Raw genomic sequence first — 23,484 nt, forward strand, 5'->3', positions numbered from 1 at the left:
TCACAGGCATTTTTCAGATCACTGATTCTACAGTGTCTCTGGGTTGCTTGCCTTCCTGGAGCAGCACAGCACACCTTTGGCTCTACCCTAGCCAGGCCTGCCAATTTTTAAAATTCCAAATTTCAGGGATCTGGTGTGGCAGGGACCTGCATTCATCCTTTGGAAAAGGATCTCACTGCACTGGGACTGATGAAAGTTTGACCTAGAAGGGCAGTCATGCCAGAGTGCAAAGGCGTGGGATTTAGAGCAAGCAGGCTCAACAGCCAGTGTCCCAGTTAGCTGCCCTCAACAGGTGTCTCTGCACCTATGCTGAGGGGTGGGGAGGGAAATGGTGGTTCTTTTGTCCCCAGAGAGGCAATGCCATCTCTCACAGATGGGATCCAAAAAGTACGAATAGTCTCTCCCTGGCCCCCATAGGTGATCCTCAGATTGCACAGTCTGTCTTGGGTTTGTTTCCCTGCATCCTCTCCAGGAGTAGGGCAGCATCCTTAGGTCTCTATCCCAACCAAGCCTGGAGACTTCTAAAACTCCAGTCTTTGAGCCCTACCTGTTGCAAAAATTCATGAAATTCAGCCCCTCTCATTTTCCCAGGCAATGGCTTTGGGGAAGTGTTCGCCTTGTGCGTATCCCTGTGCTTTCCACTCTCTGTTACTTTCTTCCGTGACCAGGGCTCCCTCCCCTCCACAGCACCCATTATCCGTTTCTCCCCCAAACCATCTCTCCATACTTCCTACCTTCCTCAACGTGGCCTCTTCTCTCTCTCTAGTTGTGCAGTTTGTTCTATCAGTTCTCAAGTTGATTTCTTGAGTATTCAGAATGATTTGACATTTATCTAGCTGTGTTCAAGAGATAAGTCAAGTTGGTCCTCCTACTATGCTGCCCTCTTAGCTCCCCCGCCATGTTGATTTTATTGAGTATTTTATCTTCTTTGTTATTTTAAATGTATTCTTTGATATATTCTAATCAGTTATAGTTTGTATATATGAATATTTGATTTTTGTATGTTTAATTTTATATCCTGATACTCTGAGAGTTTTTTTTATTGCTTGAGTTTGTTTTATCATCAACTGTCTAGGGTTTTCTAGGTATGCTGTCATATTACCCACTAACATAGATACTTTTACATCATCTTTCCCAGTCTTTGTCTCTAATTGTTTTCTCTTTCCACTTGCACTGGCTAAAACCTCCAGGACAATATTAAATAGTAGAGATGGTAATAGGTATGTTTATTTTGTTCTTGACCTTAGTAGAAATGGCTTGGCTTTAGTGTTTTCTCATTTAGTGAAAACATTGGCTGTAGGAATGAGGGGTGTATATGCACACTCACACACACACATGTAATTGAAATGTAGTTGATATATAACATTAGCTTTAGGTGTACAACATAGTAATTTGACAATTATATACATTACAAAATGCTTCCCTCAATTATTGAATAATATGGCAATTCTATATTTAACTTTTTAAGGAATCTCCATACTGTTCTCCTCAATGGATGTACCAATTTACATTCCCACCAACAGTGCACAAAGGTTACTTTTTCTCTATATTCTTGCCAACACTTTTTTCTTGTTTTTTCAATTCTAGCCATTTTGATAGGTGTGATATCTTACTGTGATTTTGATTTTCATTTCCCTGATGGTTAGAGATGTTGAGCATCTTCTCAAGTGTCTGTTGGCCATCAGTATGTCTTCTTTGAAAAAATGTCGACTCAGGTCCTCTGCCCATTTTTTAATCCAATTCTTTGGGGGTTATTTTGGTGTTGAGTTGTATAAGTTCTTTATATATTTTGGATATTAACCCCTTATCAGATATATCATTCACAAATATCTTCTCACATTCAGTAGGCTACCTCTTTGTTGATTTTTTTCCTTTGTTGTGACAATTTTTTTTTGATTTTTTTTTAACGTTTATTCATTTTTGAGAGACAGAGAGAAACAGAGCATGAGCAGGGAAGGGGCAAAGAGAGGGAGACACAGAATCTGAAATAGGCTCCAGGCTCTAAGCTGTCAACACAGAGCCCAACGCAGGGCTTGAACTCATGAACTGTGAGATCCTGACCTGAGCCGAAGTCAGATGCTCAACCGACTAAGCCACCCAGGCGCCCAAAAAAACCTCTTTATTTTGATGTTGTCACAGTAGTTTATTTTTGCTTTTGTTTCACTTGACTTAGGAGACATATCTAGAAAAAATATTGCTACATCCAGTATCAAAGAAGTTACTGCCTAAGTTCTCTCCTAGGAATTTCATGGTTTCAGGTCTCAGTTTAGGTCTTTAATCCATTTGGAGTTTATTTTTGTGTATGGTGTAATAAAGTGCTCAAATTTCATTCTTTTGATGTAATGGTCTAGTTTTCCCAGAACTATTTATTGAAGAGACTGTTTTTTCTCCATCATATATTCTTGGTTCCTTTGTCATAGATTAATTGTTCATATAAATGTGAACTTATTTCTGGGCTTTTTATTCTATTCCATTAATCTACATGTCTGTTTTTGTGCCAGTACCATACCTTTTTTCATTATTACAACTTTGTAGTATATCTTGAAGTCTGTATTTATGAGACTTCCAGCTTGTTCTTCTTTCTCAATATTGCTTTTGCTATTTGGGGTCTTTTATGGTTCCATACAACTTTAGTATTATTTGTAATTGTGCTGTGAAAAAATGCTATTGGTATTTTGATGGGGATTTCATTGAATCTGCAGATTGCTTTGGGTACTGTAGAAATTTTAATAATATTAATTCTTCCAATCCATAAGCATGGGATATCTTTCCATTTGCTTGTCACCTTCAATTTCTTTCATCGATATTTTATAGTTTTCAGAGTACAGACCTTTCACCTCATTGGTTAAGTTTATTCCTAGATGTTCTTTTTGGTGCAATCATAAAGGAAATTGTTTTCTTGATTTTTCTTTCTGTCACTTTGTTATCAGTGTATAGAAATGCTATACAAATTTCTGGGTATTTTGTATTCTATGCAACTTTACTGAATTTATTTATTAGTCTGATAAGTTTTTGGTGGAGTCTTAAGGGTTTTCTAGTATCATGTCATCTGCAAATAGTAACAGTTTAACTTCTTCCTTACCAATATCAATGCCCCATTTCTTTTTCTTGTCTGATTGCTATGGCAAGGACTTGCAGTACTATGATAAATAAGTGGCGAGAGTGGACATTCTTTCCTTATTCCTAATCTTAAAGGAAAAGATCTCAGTTTTTCATCATTGAGTATGATGTTAGCTGTGAATTTGTCATGTATGGCCTTTATTATGTTGAATTTTGTTCCCTCTAAACCCACTTTGTTGAGTTTTTATCACAAATGGTAAATTTTATCAAATGCTTTTTTCCATTTATTGAGATGATCATGGTTTTTATCCTTTATTTTGTTAATGTGGTCTATCACTTTGATTGATCTGTGGATGTTGAACCATTCTTACATCCCTGGAATAAACCCCAGTTGATCACGGTGAATGACCCATTTAATGTGTTGTAGAATTTGATTTACTAATATTTGGGGGAAGTTTTGCATCCATGTTCATCAGGGATATTGGTCTGTAATTTATTTTTTGTGGTGTCTTTGTCTGGTTTTGATATCAGCATAATACTGGCCTCATAGGATGAACTTGGAAGCATTGCTTTATCTTCCATTTTTAAAGAATAGTTTTAGAGAAGTGGTATTAACTCTTCTTTCAATGTTTGCTTAAACTCACCTGTGAGATCACATAGTCTTGAACTGTTGTTTGTTGTGATTTTTTTTGTTGTTATTACTGATTCAATTTTGTCACTAGTAATCAAGTCTGTTCAGATTTTCTATTTCTCACTGATTCAGTCTGGGAACACTGTGTTTCTAGGAATTTATTAATTTTGGTCTAGGTTGTCCAATTTGTTGAGTTATAGTTTTTCATTGTCATTTCATAATTCTTTTTATTTCTGTTGTGTCCGTTGTAACTTCTCTTATTTTATTTGAATTCTATTCTCTTGATGCATTGGCTAAAGGTTTATAAATTTTGTTTATCTTTTCAAAGAACCAGCTCTTAGTTTTTATTTTTAGTCTCTATTTCATTTATTTTCACTATGATCTTTATTTCCTTTGTTCTATTAACTTTGGGTTTTGTTCTTCTCCTCTTCCTCCTTTTGGCTCTATTCTTTTTAAAATTCCTTTAGTTGTAAAGTTAGCTTGTTTGAGATTTTTCTTTTTTCTTGAGGTAGGCCTGTTATCACTATAAACTTCCCTCTTAGCAACTTCCCTCATAACAACTGTTTTTGCTATGTCTCAAAGATTTTGAATCATTGTATTTTCATTTTCATTTCCCTCTAGGTATCTTTGATTTTTCTTTCATTTTTTTGTTACCCCATTGGTTGGTTTTTAGCTTTTGGGTTTGTGTTTTTTCCATTTTTTTTCTTGTAATTGATTTCTAGTTTCATACTATTGTCATCAGAAAACATGATATGACTTCAGTCTTTCAAAATTTATTGAGGCTAGTTTTGTGGCCAAACATGTGACCTATCCTGGAGAATCTTTCACGTGCACCTAAAAAGAATGTATATTCTGTGGTTGTTGAATGGATGGTTCTGTACATATCTATTAAGTCCATCTGGTCTAATGTGTCATTCAAAGCCACAGTTTCCTGATTGATTTTCTGTCTAGATGATTTATCCATTGATGTAAACTGAACCACCCAGGTGCCCTGAGGTGTTAAAGTTCCTACTATTATTGTCTTACTGTCAGTTCCTCCCTTTATGTCTGTAAATATTTGCTCGTATATTTAGGTACTCCTGAATTGGGTGAATAGATATTGACAATTTTTATGTCCTCTTGTTGGATTGACCCCTTTATCATTATGCAATGCCCTTCTTTGTCTCTTGTTACAGTCCTCGTTTAAAGTGTCTTTTGTCTGATGTAAGTATTGCTACTCCAGTTTTTTAACTTCCATTTATATGCAGTATAATATATATATACTCCATATATATATTTCATATATATGTATGTATATATATATATGTATGTGTGTGTATATATATATAATATATATAAATAATATGGAGTTTATATATATATATAATATGGAGTTTTTCATCCCTTCACTTTTAGTCTTTGAGTATTTTGGTCTGAAGGGAGTCTCTTATAGACAGATATAGATATATATGGGTCTTGTTTTTGTTTATTTACATTTACAGTAATTATTGATAGGTATGCACTTATTGCCATTTTATTCATTGTTTTCTGGTTATTGATAGGTATGCACTTATTGCCATTTTATTCATTGTTTTCTGGTTGTTATTATAGTTCTTCTGTTCCTTTCTTCTTCATTTGCTTTCTTCCATTTGAATTTTATGACTTTCTTTAGTGTTCTGCTTGGATTCCTTTCCCTTTATTTTTTGTGTATCTCTTATAGGTCTTTGATTTCTGGTTACCAAGAGGTTCAGCTAAAACATCCTATATATATATAGCAGTCTATATTAAGTTCATGTCATTTAGGTTCAAACACATTCTAAAAACACTGCATTTTTCTCCTTTCCTCCATGTTTTATAAGATATCACATTTTACATAATTTTATTTTGTGTATCCCTTGACTGGTTTTTGTTGATATAATTGATTTTACAACTTTTGTGTTTTAATCTCCATACTGGCTTTATAAGTAATTGAGCTACTATTTTTCCTGTATGTTTGCTTTTACCAGTGAAATTTTTTCCTTTCATAATTTTCTTACTTCTAGTTGTGGCCTTTTCTTTTTCACTTGAAGAAGTCCCTTTCACATTTCTTGTAAAGCCAGTTTAGTGATGAACTCCTTTAATTTGGTATTGTATTGAAAACTCTTTATTTCTCTAATTCTGAATGATAATCTTGCTGGTTAAAGTATTCTTACTTGTAGATTTTTTTCCTTTGAGCACTTGGAATGTATTATACCACTGCCTTCTGGCCTGCAAAGCTTCTGCTGAAAAATCACCTGATAGCATAATGGGGTTTACTTTGTACATAACAGTTTGCTTTTCTCTTGCTCCTTTTAAGATTCTATCTTTATCTTTAATTTTTGCCATTTTATTTATTATGTTTCTTGGTGTGGACATCCTTGGGTTCATCTTATTTGGGGCTTTTTGTGCTTCCTGGACCTGGATGTTTGTTTCCCTCTCTAGGTTAAGGAAATGTTTAGCTATTACTTCTTCAAGTAAATATTCTGCCCCATTTCTCTCTATCTTCTGGGATGTTTGTAATGAGAATGTTAGCGTACTTGATGTTATCAAATGTTGCTTAACCTATTCTCATTTAAAATTGTTTGTTTTTGTTGTTCAGCTTGGTCGCTTTCTACTACCCTGTCTCTTCTTTTGCATCCTCCGATCTGCTGATTCCATATAGTGTATTTTCCATTTACGTTATTGTATTCTTCAGTTCTAACTTATTCTTTTTTATACTTTCTCTTTGTTGAGGTTTTCACAGAGTTCACTGATTCTTCTTTTAAGTCTGGTAAGTATCTTTATGACCATTACTTTGAACCTTTCATTGGGTGTAGATTCCTTGTCCTGTTTTGTTTAGCTCTTTTTTCTGCAGTTTTGGTTTGTTATTTCATTTGGACATATTTCTATGTCTCCTTTTGTCTAGCTTTCTATGTTTGTCACTATATTTTCAGTAGGTAAGTTATGTCTCCTAGTCTTGAAAGTGGTGGCCTTATGTAGAAGACATCACATTATGCTCAGCAGCACAATATGCCCTGGTTATCAAAACCAGGTGCTCCAGGGACATCCTGTGTGTAGGCTTATGCTATCTTCTGTTGTGGCTGGGCCATGAGCACTGCCAGCATACTGACAGTTGGGGTAGTTCCTGACCCACCTGAGTCAGCTGTAGCTACTTACCAGCACACTAGTGGGTGAAGTTACTCGCTCCACTCCCAAGGCAGCAGTTCTTTTGAGGGGAATGCTGTTCCTGACTGAGGCTGCCCATTGGATGTGGTGGGGTGGGAGCTGCTTTGGACAGTTGCTTCCTTTTGCAGGTGGGTTAGGTGGCAAGGGTCTGCGGGGGAACACCAGGCAGGGCAGGCAGTGTAGCAAGGTAGATGGAGTGTCAGAACTGGCTCTCACATGCCTCCAGACCACTAGGCTGAAGGAGGGCAAGAAAAATGGTACCCACCAGCACTTCTGTTCCTGGAGAAAGCTCCTGCAGGTCCCTGCCTCTCAGGCACACATCCTAAAGTTAGTCAGTAAATCTTCATGTATACCCAGGCACTCTTTAAAATGCTGCTTATGTGCTATGCCTCATGCTGAGTGATACATTGCACTGGACCTTTTAGAGTGGAGACTCAGTTTCCTACAGTCCTGTGGCTCTCCCAGAGCTAAATCTCCCCAGTTTTCAAATCCAGATATTATAGTGGCTTGTGTTCCCCATGAAGGTCCCCAGGGCTGAGGGTGCCCAGTGTGGGGCTTGATCCCTTCCCTCCTCCATTCTTGTGATATCCCTCCTGCTTGTGGGTTGTTGCTCTAGGGATTTGGTTCCTAACCATGTCTCTGTCCTTCCTATCCTTCTCAGTGTGGCCTTCTCTTTATCTCTTTAGCATTGAAAGATCTATTCTTCCATTCTACAGGTTGTTTTTAGAATGAGGTGTGTTACATACAGTTATTGCTTTGTCGTGTCTGTGGGAGATGAACCCAGGATCCTCCTGTTCTACCATCTCCCTCTGCTGTCATATCTTATCATGCTTAGTCTGTGTCCATCAACTCCTACTTGAATATTTTTCTAAATCACAATGATTATTGGAGTTAAAGATTTTTTCAGCATCTGTGATGGTAATCTTATGATTTCTCCCTTATGTTAGAGAAAGTTGCCTCAATTTCTCTCTCTCTCTCTCTCTCTCTCTCTCTCTCACACACACACACACACACACACACAAGACATAGTGTAATGATAGTTATATTATTTATTAATGATATTTAATTAATATGTAATATATATTATATATTAATGATATACTTCTCTTATACATTTTATACATGTTGTTTTGAATTATATTTTGACTGAAATGAACATTTGCCAATCTTAATTTCTTGCTGTTAGTATTTCCTTGGCACATATTTTCCTTACGTTATTTTATTATAATAAGGGAAGTAATATAACATCTAATACATTGTGCAATTCTTTGGTAGCAACCCGAATATTGACGTCCTTCCAAGCGTGTGCAAACTATATTATGCTTCTGGTTTCAAATTAATGGGAGGGTCAGAAATTCCATTTTTATTGTACCTAGTATCTAAATGAGGATGAAATGGCCACTTTCTTGTGGTCTGTATTAGTAAGCTTTTACTGCATAACAAACAACCACAAACTCTAAGTGGGATATAGCAACAAGCATTTATTTCTTCTAGAAGCTCTCTGCTTTAGGATGAGAGAGACCTACCTCTCAGTACAGTTCCGCAGGTCAGCTGGGGCGAGCTGTGCTTCAGATGTGTTGCTCAAAGATATAGGCTAATCGGACAGCAGCTACTCAATGGAACATCACATCGTGACATCACAGGGAAAGAGAGCAAATATAAACAATTGAGGCCTTAAGACTGAAGGTTACAACTGCAGACTATCACTTTTATGCACACTACATCGATCCAAGCATGGCTAGGAGTGTTGATGTATATTCTCCCCATGATGAGGCCAGAGGCAAGACATGGATGCTGGGAAAGATAAAGGTTGATGAGAATTATTTTAATTTATTTTAGAGAGCAAGAGAGAGTAGGGGAGAGGGGCAGAGAGAGAATATCAAGCAGGGTCCATGTTCAGCATGGAGCCCAGTACAGGACTTGATTCCACGACCCTGGGATCATAACCTGAGCCAAAATCAAGAGTCTGATGCTCAACCAACTGAGCCACCCAGGTATCCTCAAATGTCGATGACAATTTAACCACTACAATGACCTTGTACCTATAGTTTTGTTTTTCTGTCAAGGATTTTTTTTCTTTATTAAATCCACATATTTATTTTTGTTGTGCTATATGGAGATTTTATATTCTGTTTAACTCTCAGGGTACCTGGATGGCTCAGTTGGTTAGGCAACCGACTTCGGCTCGGGTCATGATCTCGCAGTTTGTGAGTTCAAGCCTGCGTCGGGCTCTGTGCTGACAGCTCAGAGCTTGGAGACTGCTTCGGATTCTGTGTCTCCCTCTCTCTCTGCCCCTCCCCTGCTCACGCTCTATGTCTCTCTGTCTCTCAATAATAAATAAATGTTAAAAAAAATTTTTTTAATATTCTGTTTAACTCTCCATTCCCATCTGAGATAGCTGATCTATTTAATCATATTCCAGGTGATTTAAGTTTATCCTCTTTAAAAAAAAAAAGCTGGCCTTGTGGAGATACAGTTGACTTATAAAATCATAAGATATTTAAAGTGTACATTGTGGTGATTTGTAATATGTATACATCATTAAAGGATTCCCCACATCTAGTTAATTGACACATTCAATACCTCACATTTAAGTTCTCTCTTAACAAAATTCAATTATACAATGGTGTTATTAACTATAACCACCTGGTTGTACATTAGATGCTCAGACCTTATTCATTTTAAGGTTTTAAATTTATATTGAGAGCAAGAGAGCCAGTGGGGGAGGGCTAGAAAGAGGGGGAGACAGAATCCCAAGCAGGATCTGCACTGTCAGCACAGAGCCCAACGAGGAGCTCGAACCCTTGAACCACAAGATCATGACCTGAGCCAAAGTCAAGAGTTGGATGCTTAACTGACTGAGCCACCCAGGTATCCCTCAGAACTTATTCATTTTATAGTTGAAAGTTTGTAACCCAAATTCTTATTTCTCCCACCTGGGGAATACTTTTCTATTTCTGTGAGTTTGACTTTTTTCTTTTAGGATTCCACATGTAAGTGATACCATGCAGTGTTAATCTTCCTCTCTTTGGCTTATTTCACTTAGCATAATGTCCTCAAGGACCAACCATGTTGTTGGCAAATGGTGGAATTTCCTTTTTTCTCATGGCCAAGTAATATTCCACTGTATATATGTCATGTCTGCTATATCCATTCATCCATTGATATACACTTAGATTGTTTGCAATCTTGCCTATTGTGCGTAATACTGAAATGAACATGGGGATGCATCTTTTTTTTGTAGTTTTCTTAAAGTTTATTTATTTTGAGAGAAAGAGAGCATGCAAGCAGGGGAGGGGCAGAGAGAGGAGAGAGAGAGAATCCCAAGCAAGCTCCATGCTGTCAGCATAGAGCCTGCTGTGGGGCCTGATCTCATGAACCGTGAGATCATGCATGACCTGAGCCAAAACCAAAAGTCGGACACAACCAACTGGGTTACCCAGGTGCTCCTGCATATATCTTTTTGATATCATGTTTTCATTTCCTTTGGATATATACCTAGAAGTGGGATTGCTGGATTTTTATGTTAGTTTTATTTTTAATTCTTTTTTAATTTTTTTAATGTTTATTTATTTTTGAGAGAGCCAGAGACAGAATGCGAGTGGGTTAGGGGCAGAGAGAGAGGGAGACACAGAATCCGAAGCAGGCTCCAGGCTCCAAGCCGCCAGCAGAGCCCAACGTGGGGCCTGAACCCATGAGCTGTGAGATCACGACCTAAGCCAAAGTCGGCCACTCAACTGACTGAGACACCCAGGCGCCCGTTTTTAATTTTTTGAGATACATTGTATATTGTTTAACATAATGGCTGTACCAATGCACATTCCCACTAACAGTGCACAATAGTCCCCTGTTCTCCACCCTCACCAATACTTAGCTCTTTTTTTAATGATAGTCATTCCAACAGATGTGATGCAATATCTCATCATGGCTTTGATTTGCAATTCTCTGAAGATCACTGAGGGTTACTGATGTTGAGCACCTTTTTATGTGCCAGTTGCCTATTGGTATGTCATCTTTGGAATAAATGTCTATTCAGATAATCTGCATTTTTAAATCAAATTGTTCAGATTTTGTGCTATTGAATTGCATGAGTTTTTAATGCTTTTTAGATAGTAACCCCTTATCAGGTGATTTGCAAAAATCTTCCTCCCAATCCATAGATTTTCTTTCATTTTGTTGATAGTTTCCATAATGTGGAGAAGCTTTTTAATTTCCTGTAATCCCACTTGCTTATTTTTGCTTTTGTGGCCTTTACTTTTGGTGTCAAATCCAAAATATCATGGCTCAGATTAATGTCAATAAGTTTGCCCAATGTTTTCTTCTGGGAGTTTTATGCTTTCAGGTCTCACATTCAGTCTTTAATCCAGTTAAGTTGGTTTTAGTGTATGGTAACTACATTTCCTTAGGGGTCCAATTTCATTCTTTTGTATGACTGTCCAGTTTTCCCAAAACCATTTACTGGAGAGACTGTCTTGTGATCATTGCATATTCTTGGTTCCTTTGTTGTAAATTAATTGGCTATATAGGTATGGGTTTATTTCTGGGCTTTCTCCTCAGTCCCTTTGATCTACATGTCTGTTTTTATGCCAATATCATATTGTTTTGGTTACTATAACCAAAAGTAACCAAAAATGGTTTGCTCTGTTTCCGTGAAAAATGCCGTTGGAATTTTGATAGTGATGGAATCGAATCTGTAGATTAGTTTGGTTATTATGGACATTATACATTATTCATTATTCCAATCCATGAACACAGAAAATTTCCATTTATTTGTGTCATCTCCAGGTGTTTTGTTTTGTTTTTTTAATCACTATCCTATAGTTTTCAGTGTACAGGTGTCTTTGGTTAAATTCACTTCTAATATATATTTTTTTAACTTCTAGGTATTTTTTTAATGCAATTTAAAATGGAATGGTTTTCTTCTTTCTGGTAGTTCCTTCTAAGTGTATAGAAACATAGATGATTTTTGTTTATTGACTTTATATTCTGCAACTCTACTGAATTTATTTATTCTAACAGTTTTTTCTGTAGGTCTTCTTTGGAGAAAAGTCTGTTCATGTCTTCTGCCCTTCTTTCAAATTGTATTGCTTGGTTTTTTGGTGTTGAGTTGTATACATTTTTTAATATAGTTTAGATATCCCTTTATGGGATATGTCATTTGCAAATATTTTCTCCCATTCAACAGATTACCTTTTAGTTTTGTTGAGTGTTTCCTTTGCTGTGCAGATTTTTATTTTGATGAAACCCCAATGTTTTTGCTTTTGTTTTTCTTGCTTCAGGAGACATATCTAGAAAGAGGTTGTTACAGAGAAGCTTGATTTCTTAATTGGCAATTTTACTCAATTTGCATTTACTGATTAACTATATACTGATTTGCTTGTACTAGTTTACTTTTTTATGTCAATCTGTGTCAGGTTTTTGTTTTGTTGTTTTGTTTTTTTGGGGGGGGGTTAAGTTGTTTAATTGGTACTTGTATCTTCCCTCTAAATAGAGACCACTTTTTGGTTTTATCCCCACCATACTGTCCAATTCTCATCTGCAACAGCATATTCAAAAATACAATGAGGTACTATTTTTAAAGTATGAAAAGAAAGAACTTTGAAAGATTTCATATCTAGCCCAAGTCCTTCAAATGTGTATGAATAATAAAAAGATCCTTGGACACATTAAGTTCTTCAAGTGGGATGAAGAAAACATGTTAACAAGGTGGTACATTGTCCAAAACAGCCTCTCCTAATTTTATTCCTCTTATTTGAATAATTCTACCAAAAATGTTTTTAAATTTATTTGAGAGAGAGTGTGCAAGAGCACAGCAGGGGTGGAGCAGAGGAGAGGGAGAATCCCAAAAGTCTCTGCCCTGTCAGCACTGAGCCTGATGCAGGGCTTGATCTCACAAACCATGAGATCATGACCTGAGCTGGAATCAAGAGTCGGATGCTTAACTGATTGAGCTACTCAGTCACCAAGTGTTTTTAAAATAATTTTTAGGGGCACCTGGGTGGCTCAGTTGGTTGAGCATCTGACTCTTGACCTCAACCTCAGGTCATATCAGGGTTGTGGGATTGAGCCCTGCATTGGGGTCCATACTGAGTGTGCAGCCTGCCTAAGATTCTCTCTCCCTCTACCCCTCTCCACAGCACTCTCTCTCAAAAAAAAAAAAAAAAAAAAAAAATTGTGGTAAACTTTGAGGCTTTTGAGATACCATAATGTATCTAGCTGTGGGAGTTGTTATCTCTTTGAAGGTGTGCATTCTTCTTTTTCTGTTATTAGTATCCTATGAACACTATCAGTCCCAAGTAGTTCAATTTAATTATGAGAAATTTGTCATACATACATACATACATACGTGTATATATAGTGTAGCTTTATCTTTTCTATTTATTTTCCATTTCCTTTTGGAAGGTCCTGAATTTAAATTTTAACTCTTTTTTAAGTTTGAGAGAGAGAGAGCACACACGTAGAAGTGGGAGGGCAGAGGGAGAGAGAATCCCAAGCCAGGGGCTCAGCCTCACGAATTGTGAGTTGAAATAAAGTTGCTTAACCGACTGAGCCACCCAGGTGCCTCTAATTTTTAACTCTAATTTCATTCTTCTGAAAGATCTAGTCCACTGTTTATCCCATCTTTTGAGGTTATTTTTTTCATTTTTCATGAAATGAAATATAGTTATATATTCTAAATTCTTAGTTTTTCTGTCCTAATATTTTATGTTAACTTTTTCTATTGAGGCAGTTTTAATCCTAAGGTCTTGTTATAAGCTATATTACCCTAGGAATATTTGACTACTCTGTTAATGTACACTGGAGAAGCACAGATGTCCAAATCCAGTCTAGACATTCAGATCTTCAGCTGTGAGCTTCAGAACAGTGGAGGGGAATGAGCCCTAGGGCTCATTACTCTTATCTAGCAGTTCCTTAGATCAGAGTTTCACCTTTTAACTCTCAAATGGAAAGAAACAATATTGGGCAGAAAGGCACTCCATAGACTGTTACCTACCAGTTCTGGGGATTTGAAGGTCAAGGGTAGAGATGTTTGAGGCTGTTCATTCTCAATCTATTGGCCCCAGGGAGGTTTGTCCTGCCCTGATTTTACCCTTGTGGGTATCTGGGCTCTTGTCTTGAATTTCTATAGGGAGGTGGCAGACAACAATGGATCCAAGGGAAAGTCAGGGGGTGGGGGGTGTCATGGTGGTATGATTAGAATAGTTCTTCTTGAACGGCCTCCCAGAGCCACACCAGCCACCAACTAGCCCTATATACCAGTTAAAAACACTTTCCATCCACCCTGGGATTTTTTAGATTTGTGTTACTTCTTAGATCCCAGGCTTCCATTTTTAGTTCCTCCAGGATTGATCTTGGAGGAAAGAGCCCATGTTAATTTGACATTTTGGCAGGAACCAGAATGTTCTCTCTCCAAGTTGTTTAGAATATATGCAGTCGATGGATGCAGAAAATTAGTCATACTAAGGATTTTGGTTTTTACTTTAAGAAAAATGAGAAGCCACTGAAGGTTTCAAGCTGAGTGATGACAGGATCTGACTTTATTTTGAGAAGGCTACTTTGGCTGCAATTTGGCAATCAGATTGGAAGGGAGTGAGAGTCAATATGAGGACAGAGTTAGAAGGGCGTGCAGTTGTCCTGGTGAGATTGTAATGATGGCTGACACTAAGGTGTGATGGAGATGGAGGGGAGGGGATGAATTCAAGAGATACTTAGTAAGTTAAATTGCTAGATTTTAATTACCGATTGAATTTCAGGGAGGTGAGAGATGTATGAAAGGTAACTCTTACACAGTGGGCTTGCATAACTAAATGGATATACTTAATTTGGGAGAACAGGAAGGGATTCAGTTAACTCAGTTTGGGGTGTATAAATTTATGATCCCCTTGAAATATTCAGAAGATGTGTCAAATAGCTGAGAGCTTAGAGGAGACAGTTGAGATAGCTATGATGACTCACACATTTATAAATGGATGAAATAACCTTGAGAGTTCAGAACAGAAGGGGACCTGGAAATGAGCCTTCAGGAACTCCAACAGTTAATGGCTGTTACTGGTTGCACTGTTCTCAAAATTTGTATTTGAAGCGCTCAGCCCCAGTACCTTAGATTGTGACTGTATTTGCAGATAGTGTGCCTTTTGAAGAGGTGATTAAATTAAAATAAGGCCTTTAGAGTAGGGCCTAATCTAATCTGGCTGATGTCCTTTTAAGAAATTTAGAGAAACACCAGGAGGATGTGTACACAGAAGAAAGACCATGTGAGGACATAACAGGCAGCCACCTGCAAACCAAGGAGAGAGGCCTCAGGAGGAACTAAATCTGCTGACACCTGGATTTTGTACGTCAAGTCTCCAAAACTAAGAGAAAATTAACTTCTGTTGTTGAACAGCCGCTCAGGCCTGTGGTTTTGTTATGGCAGCCCTAGCAAAATAATATACTAGGTTAAAAAAACAGTGTGGCAGAAAAATTGTGCGAAGATGATAAAATATAACTCCTGGAGGTTGTTTTGACACAGAAGCAAAGGCCAAAGTTTTTCAACAAGTGGGAAGAAGTCAAAAGTGTTAAGGTTGGCTGACAGGTCACGGTGAGAACTAATTGTTCTCTGGATTTAGTAAGTTGGAGTTTGTTGGTATTCTAACACAGTGTAGAAGGGCAGAATGGTATGGGTTAAAGTGGGGGAGGGCGGGAGTGAAGAAATGACAAGTGACTATGGACAGCTCTTTTTTTTTTTTTTTTTAATTTTTTTTTTTTCAACATTTATTTATTTTTGGGACAGAGAGAGACAGAGCATGAACGGGGGAGGGGCAGAGAGAGAGGGAGACACAGAATCGGAAACAGGCTCCAGGCTCTGAGCCATCAGCCCAGAGCCCGACGCAGGGCTCGAACTCACGGACCGTGAGATCGTGACCTGGCTGAAGTGGGACGCTTAACCGACTGCGCCACCCAGGCGCCCCGACTATGGACAGCTCTTGAGGTTTGTGATAGGGGAGGGAATGAGGAATGGAGTTCTTTTGAAATGGGAGAAATTTGACCTTGTTTTTTGTTAATGTAAGTTTCCCATTTAAAAGTAGTTAAATATAAAAGCAAAAGAGTAATTGGTAGAATAACATTGAGAAGAGTGGAGGGGACAGTTTATAGCTGAGATAGGGGATGGCTGAACTTTTGTTAACAAAGGCTGGAAGCAGAGATGAGACACCTTCAGAGTAGAACTCGGGGGACAGAGAAATGGCTACCTATTTTCTGGTTGATCAAGGCCTCTGGTTTTTAAGCCATCTTTGCTTCCTAAAATGAAATCTCTGTTCTGTTCAACTTCGCCTTATAACTAGTGTCATTTCCTCTCATATTCTGGCATTTGGTTGGTGGTCTATTTAAAGTGTGGTTGTGAGTCTTCACCTTAATGCCACTGATATTTTAGTGAGAAGTTCTGAGAAGCTTCAAAGGGCAGCTGCTAGTCAGATACCCAAAAAAATGACAAGTTTCTGTCTTCTCAAGTTTTATATTTAAATACTTAAGCCATCTGGAGTTTATAATATATGGGGGAAGTCTGATACTTTTCCCAAATTGCTAGTCAGTTATCCCAATACCATTTCAAGTCAAACGTATTTAAGTGCCTACTAATTGCTTTGTGCGATATGCGAAATCATCTTTCTCAAAGACCTTAGTATTTCAGCAAGGGCTAACAGACCAATGAATACAGTATGAGGTACAACAAAGTGCTGTAAACACAATTATTAGCAAACACAGAGATTACCTTTTTGTACAATTATAGGGAATGCCTTTTTCTGGATTCTTAAAACCAGATCTGATAGGGGACAGTGGAGAGTTGGATAGGGGAAGGGATTTAAGGCAGTTCAGGGAGAGGAACCAGAATGATGAGCAAAACCCCAAGTAGGAAACTGCACCATGTCTTTGGGAAGTAAGTTACATTATGGTGGAAGGTTAGAAGTGCTAAAATTCATACTGCAGTTAGTAGACAGCAAAGAAAACCCCACTGGCCTAGAGATGGTTTGGGGCTATAAAATGGCTGTTTCAAGTTATACTTGATGAAGGTTAATTAACTTCATATATACTTTAGATTGATGGCCAAAAAATTAAACAAGTCATAGGCTTGTTTAAAAAAGTAAAGGACAATTTATTAAAAATCAAGAAAATATTGGTAAACAGTATGGAGGTTCCTCAAAAAACTAAAAATAGAACTACCCTATGACCCAGCAATTGCACTACTAGGCATTTATCCATGGGATACAGATGTGCTGTTTCAAAGGAACACATGCACCCCGATGTTTATAGCAGCACTATCAACAATAGCCAAAGTATGGAAAGAGCCCAAATGTGCATCGATGGATGAGTGGATAAAGAAAATGTGGTGTGTGTATATATATATATATATAGACACACACACAATGGAGTATTACTCGGCAATCAAAAAGAATGAAATCTTGGCCATTTGCAACTACGTGGATGGAACTGGAGGGTATTATGCTAAGTGAAATTAGAGAAAGACAAAAATCATACGACTTCACTCATATGAGGACTTTAAGAGACAAAACAGATGAACATAAGAGAAGGGAGACAAAAATAAAAACAGGGAGGGGGACAAAACAGAAGAGACTCATAAATATGGAGAACAAACTGAGGGTTGCTGGAGGAGCTGTGGGAGGGGGGATGGGCTAAATGGGGAAGGGGCACTAAGGAATCTACCCCTGAAATCATTGTTTCACTATATGCTAATTTGGATGTAAATTTTTAAAAATTAAAAATTAAAAAAATCAAGAAAATATCAGGTTGTACATACGGGAAATTTCAGTAGACTTAAGATCCTTGCTATCTCAATAAGCAGGGTTTTTATACTTATGTTGAGGGTACAAACTTTTCGACAAAAGCTCATCAGTGAATAAAATCTTGTATTGTCCTCATAGCTCTGTCTTAGCATCCTCAAACAGGCAGGCTAGATGGCATCAAAGTTAAGTGTAGAGGCTGCTTTTAGGCAAACAGGCTTAAACAATGGAATGCAGAAAGGGCCCACATCGACCACTTGGCTGAATACAAACAGGCCCACTGGGCAACCCACCTCAATGAGCTACTTACCTGGAACCAGGTACAGTTACCAAAAAATTCCATACATCCCCATACCTCCTCACCTTCCCTCTTTAAAAACAGCCCACCCACTGCCTTCCTGGAGACAGCCTCTCCTTTGTTCTCCTGCCTGCCACCCCCTTGTGGTGTATTCAGTGAATTTCCATCTCCTTTGTTCTGCCTCTGGTGAATTCACTGCCCATGCCATCAGGTTCTGCCAGATGGTCACCCCACATTTGGGGACTCCCATCTGCTCAGGAGAGACACCACATAAGCTCTGGAAGAAAGAGAACAAAATCCTTGGGATGAACAGAGTAGGCAGCTTTTCTCTGCCCCAATGACAGAAAAGGTAGGAAGGACGTATGGAGATATAGGGCAGCGGTGAGGACTCTGAATTGCTGAGGTGGACAAAGCAGGGGGTGACCACGAACAGGTGACCCCCTATTTACAGGAGAATGTAGTATGTGGGTTTTCTAATCTTAAGTGTTGTTTTGCCCAACTTCTCATGAGACAGAGGTTCACGGTCCAGGGCCTGCAACCAGAGGAAAAAGCTCATATGACTGGAGCTTGGGGGACAGAGTGCAGGGTGCAAATGAAGCACCTCTCCCCCCCAGAACAACTGTGTCCCTGAAAGGTCAGCTGTATTCTCTTTGACGGGGAGTTCCCTGCTCTAATGCTTCTCTCAGACGTTCAGAAACATTCACACCTGGCCCGGTGCGCTCTGCCATGAGAAATGACCAGGACAGCATACAGCTTCCGCAAATCAAGTTTTCTTTGCATTTGCTAATACCCACCGATTTGCACCTAGGCTGCTTCTGAAGGCATGACAACTTACCTGTGCATTAGCTTAGGTTTCACTATTTTCCCTTTTTAAAGAGTTCCAACTCTATGTCTATTATAGGAGAGACTTAAGATCCCAGTCAAGAGGTTCAAGTTATTATAATAACCTATGTGTCAAGGCCTAGCAGGAAGAGTGGGAGTTAAGAGGCAGTAAAAATGAAAGAAGTTTTAGGAGAAAAAAAATGAAGGACTCATGAATTTAGGGTCTAATAGGTCTTCAACACAGATGTTGAATTGTTGAAGGGTGAAGGTGCCAGGGAGGCAGTCCAACAGAACCGCACAACCCAGGTGCTAAAGACGCCACCTTCCTAGAAGGTCATGGTCCTGACTCTGAATGCCCCACTAGCCAGGGTTCCCCGAATCAGTGGCCTAGGGCTAAAGCTTCAGGAGAGGTCTCTGCAGGCCTCAGGATATTGAGGTCCTAAAAGCAGAAGTCAGGCTTGTTGAAGATAGTCAGCCAAGACCAAGATTTCACATAAAAAGCATAAAAAGCCACAGTTTATATAGTGTCTCCCCGCAAGACTCCCTCTCTTGTGGTTCTCAGCGCCCTGCCCTCCCCATTACCACTACTCATTCTGTGCTAGCTTTGTGCATTTCCACAATTCCCTGATTTCGCTGAGCTCAATTTGGTGGGAAAGGGAACGTGATCCTCTGGTTTCTCTCAAGTCACAAGTGACAGGCCTCTAAGGCCAATGTTTTGTCTCCCGATCTTGATACTGAGCTGTGGAAAAGAAGGGCAGGGGGACTCCACTCATCTGCACCGGGAATCTCACTTCTCAAATGTCTACCCCTTGAGTCCTGTCTTCCGAAAACATGAACTGGCTGAAGATACTTCCTTCTCCCAGACCAATCTGTTCTATTGCTTGTCATTTCTCCTTCATCCACATAGCCTAGCCCTCTGTAAAGAAATCAGTCTGTCGGAGGGAAGAAAACTAGACTGAGGAGAAAGAAAGCAATGAAACAATGAAAGCAATGAATAATTAGAGATAGAAAATTTATTATTATGCAAACAGCTATGCACACTGGAGCCCTGGCAAACTGCCAGGGAACTTTCCAGATTAAGTTGTGCCTCCCTGTATTACAGGTACCAAATCAGAGTAACATCCTGGAGAACAAAACAAGGTATCAGAACACACAGTATCTCAGAGACACACCAGGTCTGGACTCCTTTCTTGAAATGCTCTAAATCAGTAGCTCTGGGCAAAGATCTCAACTGCTTGCTAAATAGCTGGACCTGACGCTGGCCAACTGTTAAGGCACTGGCTGTCCTGAGGAAGAAGAGGACTGTGAATGAAAAACTGCAGCTTTGCTTCTAGGAAAGTAATATCTGATAAGGACAGTCAAGGAAGATGTATTTTATCACTTTAAAATCAATTTTACTAAAACTACGAATTCTCTAATCATTTTTTTTTTAAGCTTATTTATTTTTGAGACAGAGAGAGAGCATAAACGGGGGAGGGTCAGAGAGAGAGGGAGACACAGAATCCAAAAGCAGGCTCCAGGCTCCGAGCTGTCAGCACAGAGCCCGACGCGGGGCTCGAACTCACTGACCGCAAGATCATGACCCGAGCCGAAGTTGGACACTCAACTGACTGAGCCACCCAGGCGCCCCTCTAGTTTAATAATTATTGAAATAATCACTCCAGAAGTAGCATTCCTTAATTTCCTCTCACCATATCATAAATTCCTGCAAAACTGTTAGTACTTACTACTGCTATTGTGATCTGGTTATTAAAACTCTTGATACTGCTTGAGTTACACAAGCATATAAAACAGATCTTTTCTGCTAAGTTTTTATAGTGATTTAATAAGTGTCTTGAAAAATTCACTGAAGTGAATTAATTCCAGTAAGTAAGTAAAAAGATGGAGTTTCTGTATGATGATAGCACTTGGGGGTCAATCCAGCTTTTAGTGATTTTTGGACTCAAACAATGCTAACTGATACAGCAGGGAGATCATGAGAAGAAAATACTAGTCTAATGGTCAAAAAGAATTCCACACTGTGCCCTAAGAATACAATGAATAGGTTCAAAACTAAAATAGTTCACTCATTTGTTTGCTTGGTTAATTGTTCGTTTTAGTGATCAGAGTTAACTTCTTAAAATTAGGCATTGGTCTACAGGCCTAAAGAATTGATGAACTAGAGAATTGATGTGAAAAGATTCACTGTTATCAAATGGCAATTATTCAATAAATTCCCCCCTTCATAAACCTTTCAATCTAGTGGCCAGCACCCAGAAATGCTTGAATACAAGCGTCCATACCCAAGTTACAAAGTACTTTATTCTTGTCTCATTGGTGAGGCGCAGAGTAATAATGTAGCAGCAGAAGGCTTGGCCTTAGATTAAATAGCGATAACAGAAAATGCGAGACTTTTTCCTTTCAGCTGAGGGAACACACTACTAAGATGGCAAAAGGATACATGTAAGTTGGGATGCCTTTTGCGGCCAAGTGTTTCCGAATAAGTCGCTCGGTACCATACCAGTTAAAATCTTTTGTGGCATGTCCAATGCGTGGAAGATGAACACTTGCTGTTAAAAAGAAAGAACATAGATTATGATGTCTTCATTCATCAAAATTTGAATCAGTATAAAATACACATTAAGAGAAAACTACTCGCAGAGTCACCTGGTGGTTTCCAATGGACAAAACGTGTAATCATGGGGTATCCCACACAAAGCCTACAAGTACAATGTCAAAGATATTCTGGGGAGGGACTGTGATGGGAAAAATTAAATAATTCTATCGAACGCAAAGACCTACAGGCCCTGGAAATAAGTAGGTACGATGGAAATAGAATCATGACCAATGTTGGAGATAAACAGATTCTTTAAGAGTCAATCATTTCAACAAACTCTGAGACAGACTGGGTTTGGAAACAAAACTTGACTCAGACTTTTGGCAGAGAATGGTCTGCTAATATGGACTGTGTGTAGCTCTCCAAAAGCTAGGATAAACAACATCCTATCTGACCAGATCACTGCATCTTTGGTCCTCAGCTTCCTCATCAGCAAAATCATGATACAAATACCCAGTGGAGGGAGATGGTCCACAAAGCTAACGGATACAAACGTGATCTGGGAAAGGAAGGGAGGCTATTCAAATACAAGATGATGTGGTGGTTACTTGCATGGTCTCCTATGGGGGACTTCACCTTTACCATGTATAGTGAATGAGGTCTTGACATTTCTCACCTCCTTTTAAAAATCCTATCACATGCCTGGAAACAGAAATTCACCTACTCCTGAACACAGATGAAAAGCTTACCTTTCTTTTTCTTTGCTGCTAAATAGATCTTCTTCAGGCCCTCTTCCAGGGCTGCCATCTTAATGCCAGACAGGACATTGGAGCGATCACGGTGCTGAGCCACAATCAAGGCCAACTAGGAGGAACAGCCATCACACGGTTGACGTGACACGAGACGGCTGCACTGTCAACTAAGTGCCCTGCCGTGGAGGGGGCACAAGCATTCCCCTGACAGGCTTTGTCTCCATCTGTTCTGGATGCTCTGCTGAACAACTCTGTCCTACCAAATTCATGACTTACTCTTCCATCATAATTGTTTTATTTTGTGGTAACTTAATACACAAGCACCTCTTCTTTTAAAAGGTATGTTAAAACCAGGGTCCAAAACGTGCTGTCTTTCCTAAGTTTTCTCAGCGGCAAAGAGAATTTTTCAGAGTCTCAGGAGCAGAAAGGACTTTACAGGTTCCTGTGTCTTCCATCTCTGTTCAAGTAACTCCCACCGTGTCCTAACCTAAGGCCGGGGGGGGGGGGGGGGGAGGGGGAGGACGGGACAGGACTGGAGACAGGGCCAAGGGAGCATATCTGGGACTGACATCACTACAGTCACATCATAACCAGTTGTAAACAGTTTTCTTGAGTCACTGGATTCTGAGCATTTATGCACAACCACGGTGTTGTTCACATTCTCTAGCATTTTAGAAATGACTGAACGAATGACTGTTGTCAGCCACAGGGGCAACCAACCTCAAGCAAATACACCTCTCTTTCAGCTCAGTTTCTAAATTTCTTTTCTAACTCAGTAAGATTTGGCTCTAAATTTGAATATGAATTCAGGCCCTTGAGAAAGCTAGGTTAAGTGCAGGAAATGAAATCTCTTACAGGAATTCTAAAGGACTGGCAAGTAGGAGAGACACTTAAGATGCAAAAGGAGAATTTTAATGCAGGCAGAGGAAATCTGCCTCAGCTCCTCTCCTCTGCTCATAGCTGGCTACTAAACACGGTGTTTTACACAACTTTTCACACAATAAACGATGAAATGCTCAGAGTTCTCAGTCAGGTTTTCTTATTCAGTAAGAGTTTACTGAGCACTTCCTATGAGCTGGTACTGCGTGTATTGAGGATAAAAAGAAAATAGGTCGACACCCTTGGAAGGAGCCCACCTGAGGTCAGTGCAGGAAACAAGCAAGTTAGAGAACGGTGTTCCAGGGGCTGTGATGGACAGAAGCAAGGGGGGACGGAGTGGGTGCGGTGGAGTCAGAGGCCCAACCTGCTTGTTATGGGCTGAACTGTGCCCTCTCGAATTCCTTTGTTGAAGCCCCAACCCTCAGTACTTTAGAATGTGATTGTATGTGGAGACAGGGCCTCTAAAGAAGCAAGTAAGTTAAAGTGAGGCCTTTAGGGTGGTACCTAATCCAGCCTCACTGCTGTGCTCACAGGAAATCTGGACACATGCTGAGACACCAGGGATGCAC

At 39.2% G+C, this 23,484-nt stretch overlaps 1 protein-coding gene across 3 annotated transcripts in view; it reads right to left on the bottom strand.

Annotated features, from left to right (window-relative positions):
* Positions 1-19,746: 19,746 nt before the first annotated feature.
* The window catches only part of CHD1L (chromodomain helicase DNA binding protein 1 like), a 59,429-nt gene continuing 55,691 nt past the window's right edge, over positions 19,747-23,484 (bottom strand). For 2 of the 3 annotated variants that reach the window (XM_047083815.1, XM_047083817.1), the window contains exons 21-23: positions 22,034-22,148; positions 21,189-21,297; positions 19,747-20,093 (exon numbers count right to left, since the gene is read on the bottom strand). In XM_047083815.1, coding sequence (XP_046939771.1) covers positions 20,018-20,093; positions 21,189-21,297; positions 22,034-22,148 — 300 coding nt within the window. In that variant the 3' untranslated portion in view covers positions 19,747-20,017. The remainder of the gene's footprint in view (positions 20,094-21,188; positions 21,298-22,033; positions 22,149-23,484) is intronic. The other variant, XM_047083816.1, reaches the window with a different exon arrangement.

Source organism: Lynx rufus, unplaced genomic scaffold (genome assembly GCF_022079265.1).
Source record: "Lynx rufus isolate CCGP_SWC_20201006 ecotype Redwood Valley unplaced genomic scaffold, mLynRuf1.p SCAF_2, whole genome shotgun sequence".
Lineage (NCBI taxonomy): Eukaryota > Metazoa > Chordata > Mammalia > Carnivora > Felidae > Lynx > Lynx rufus.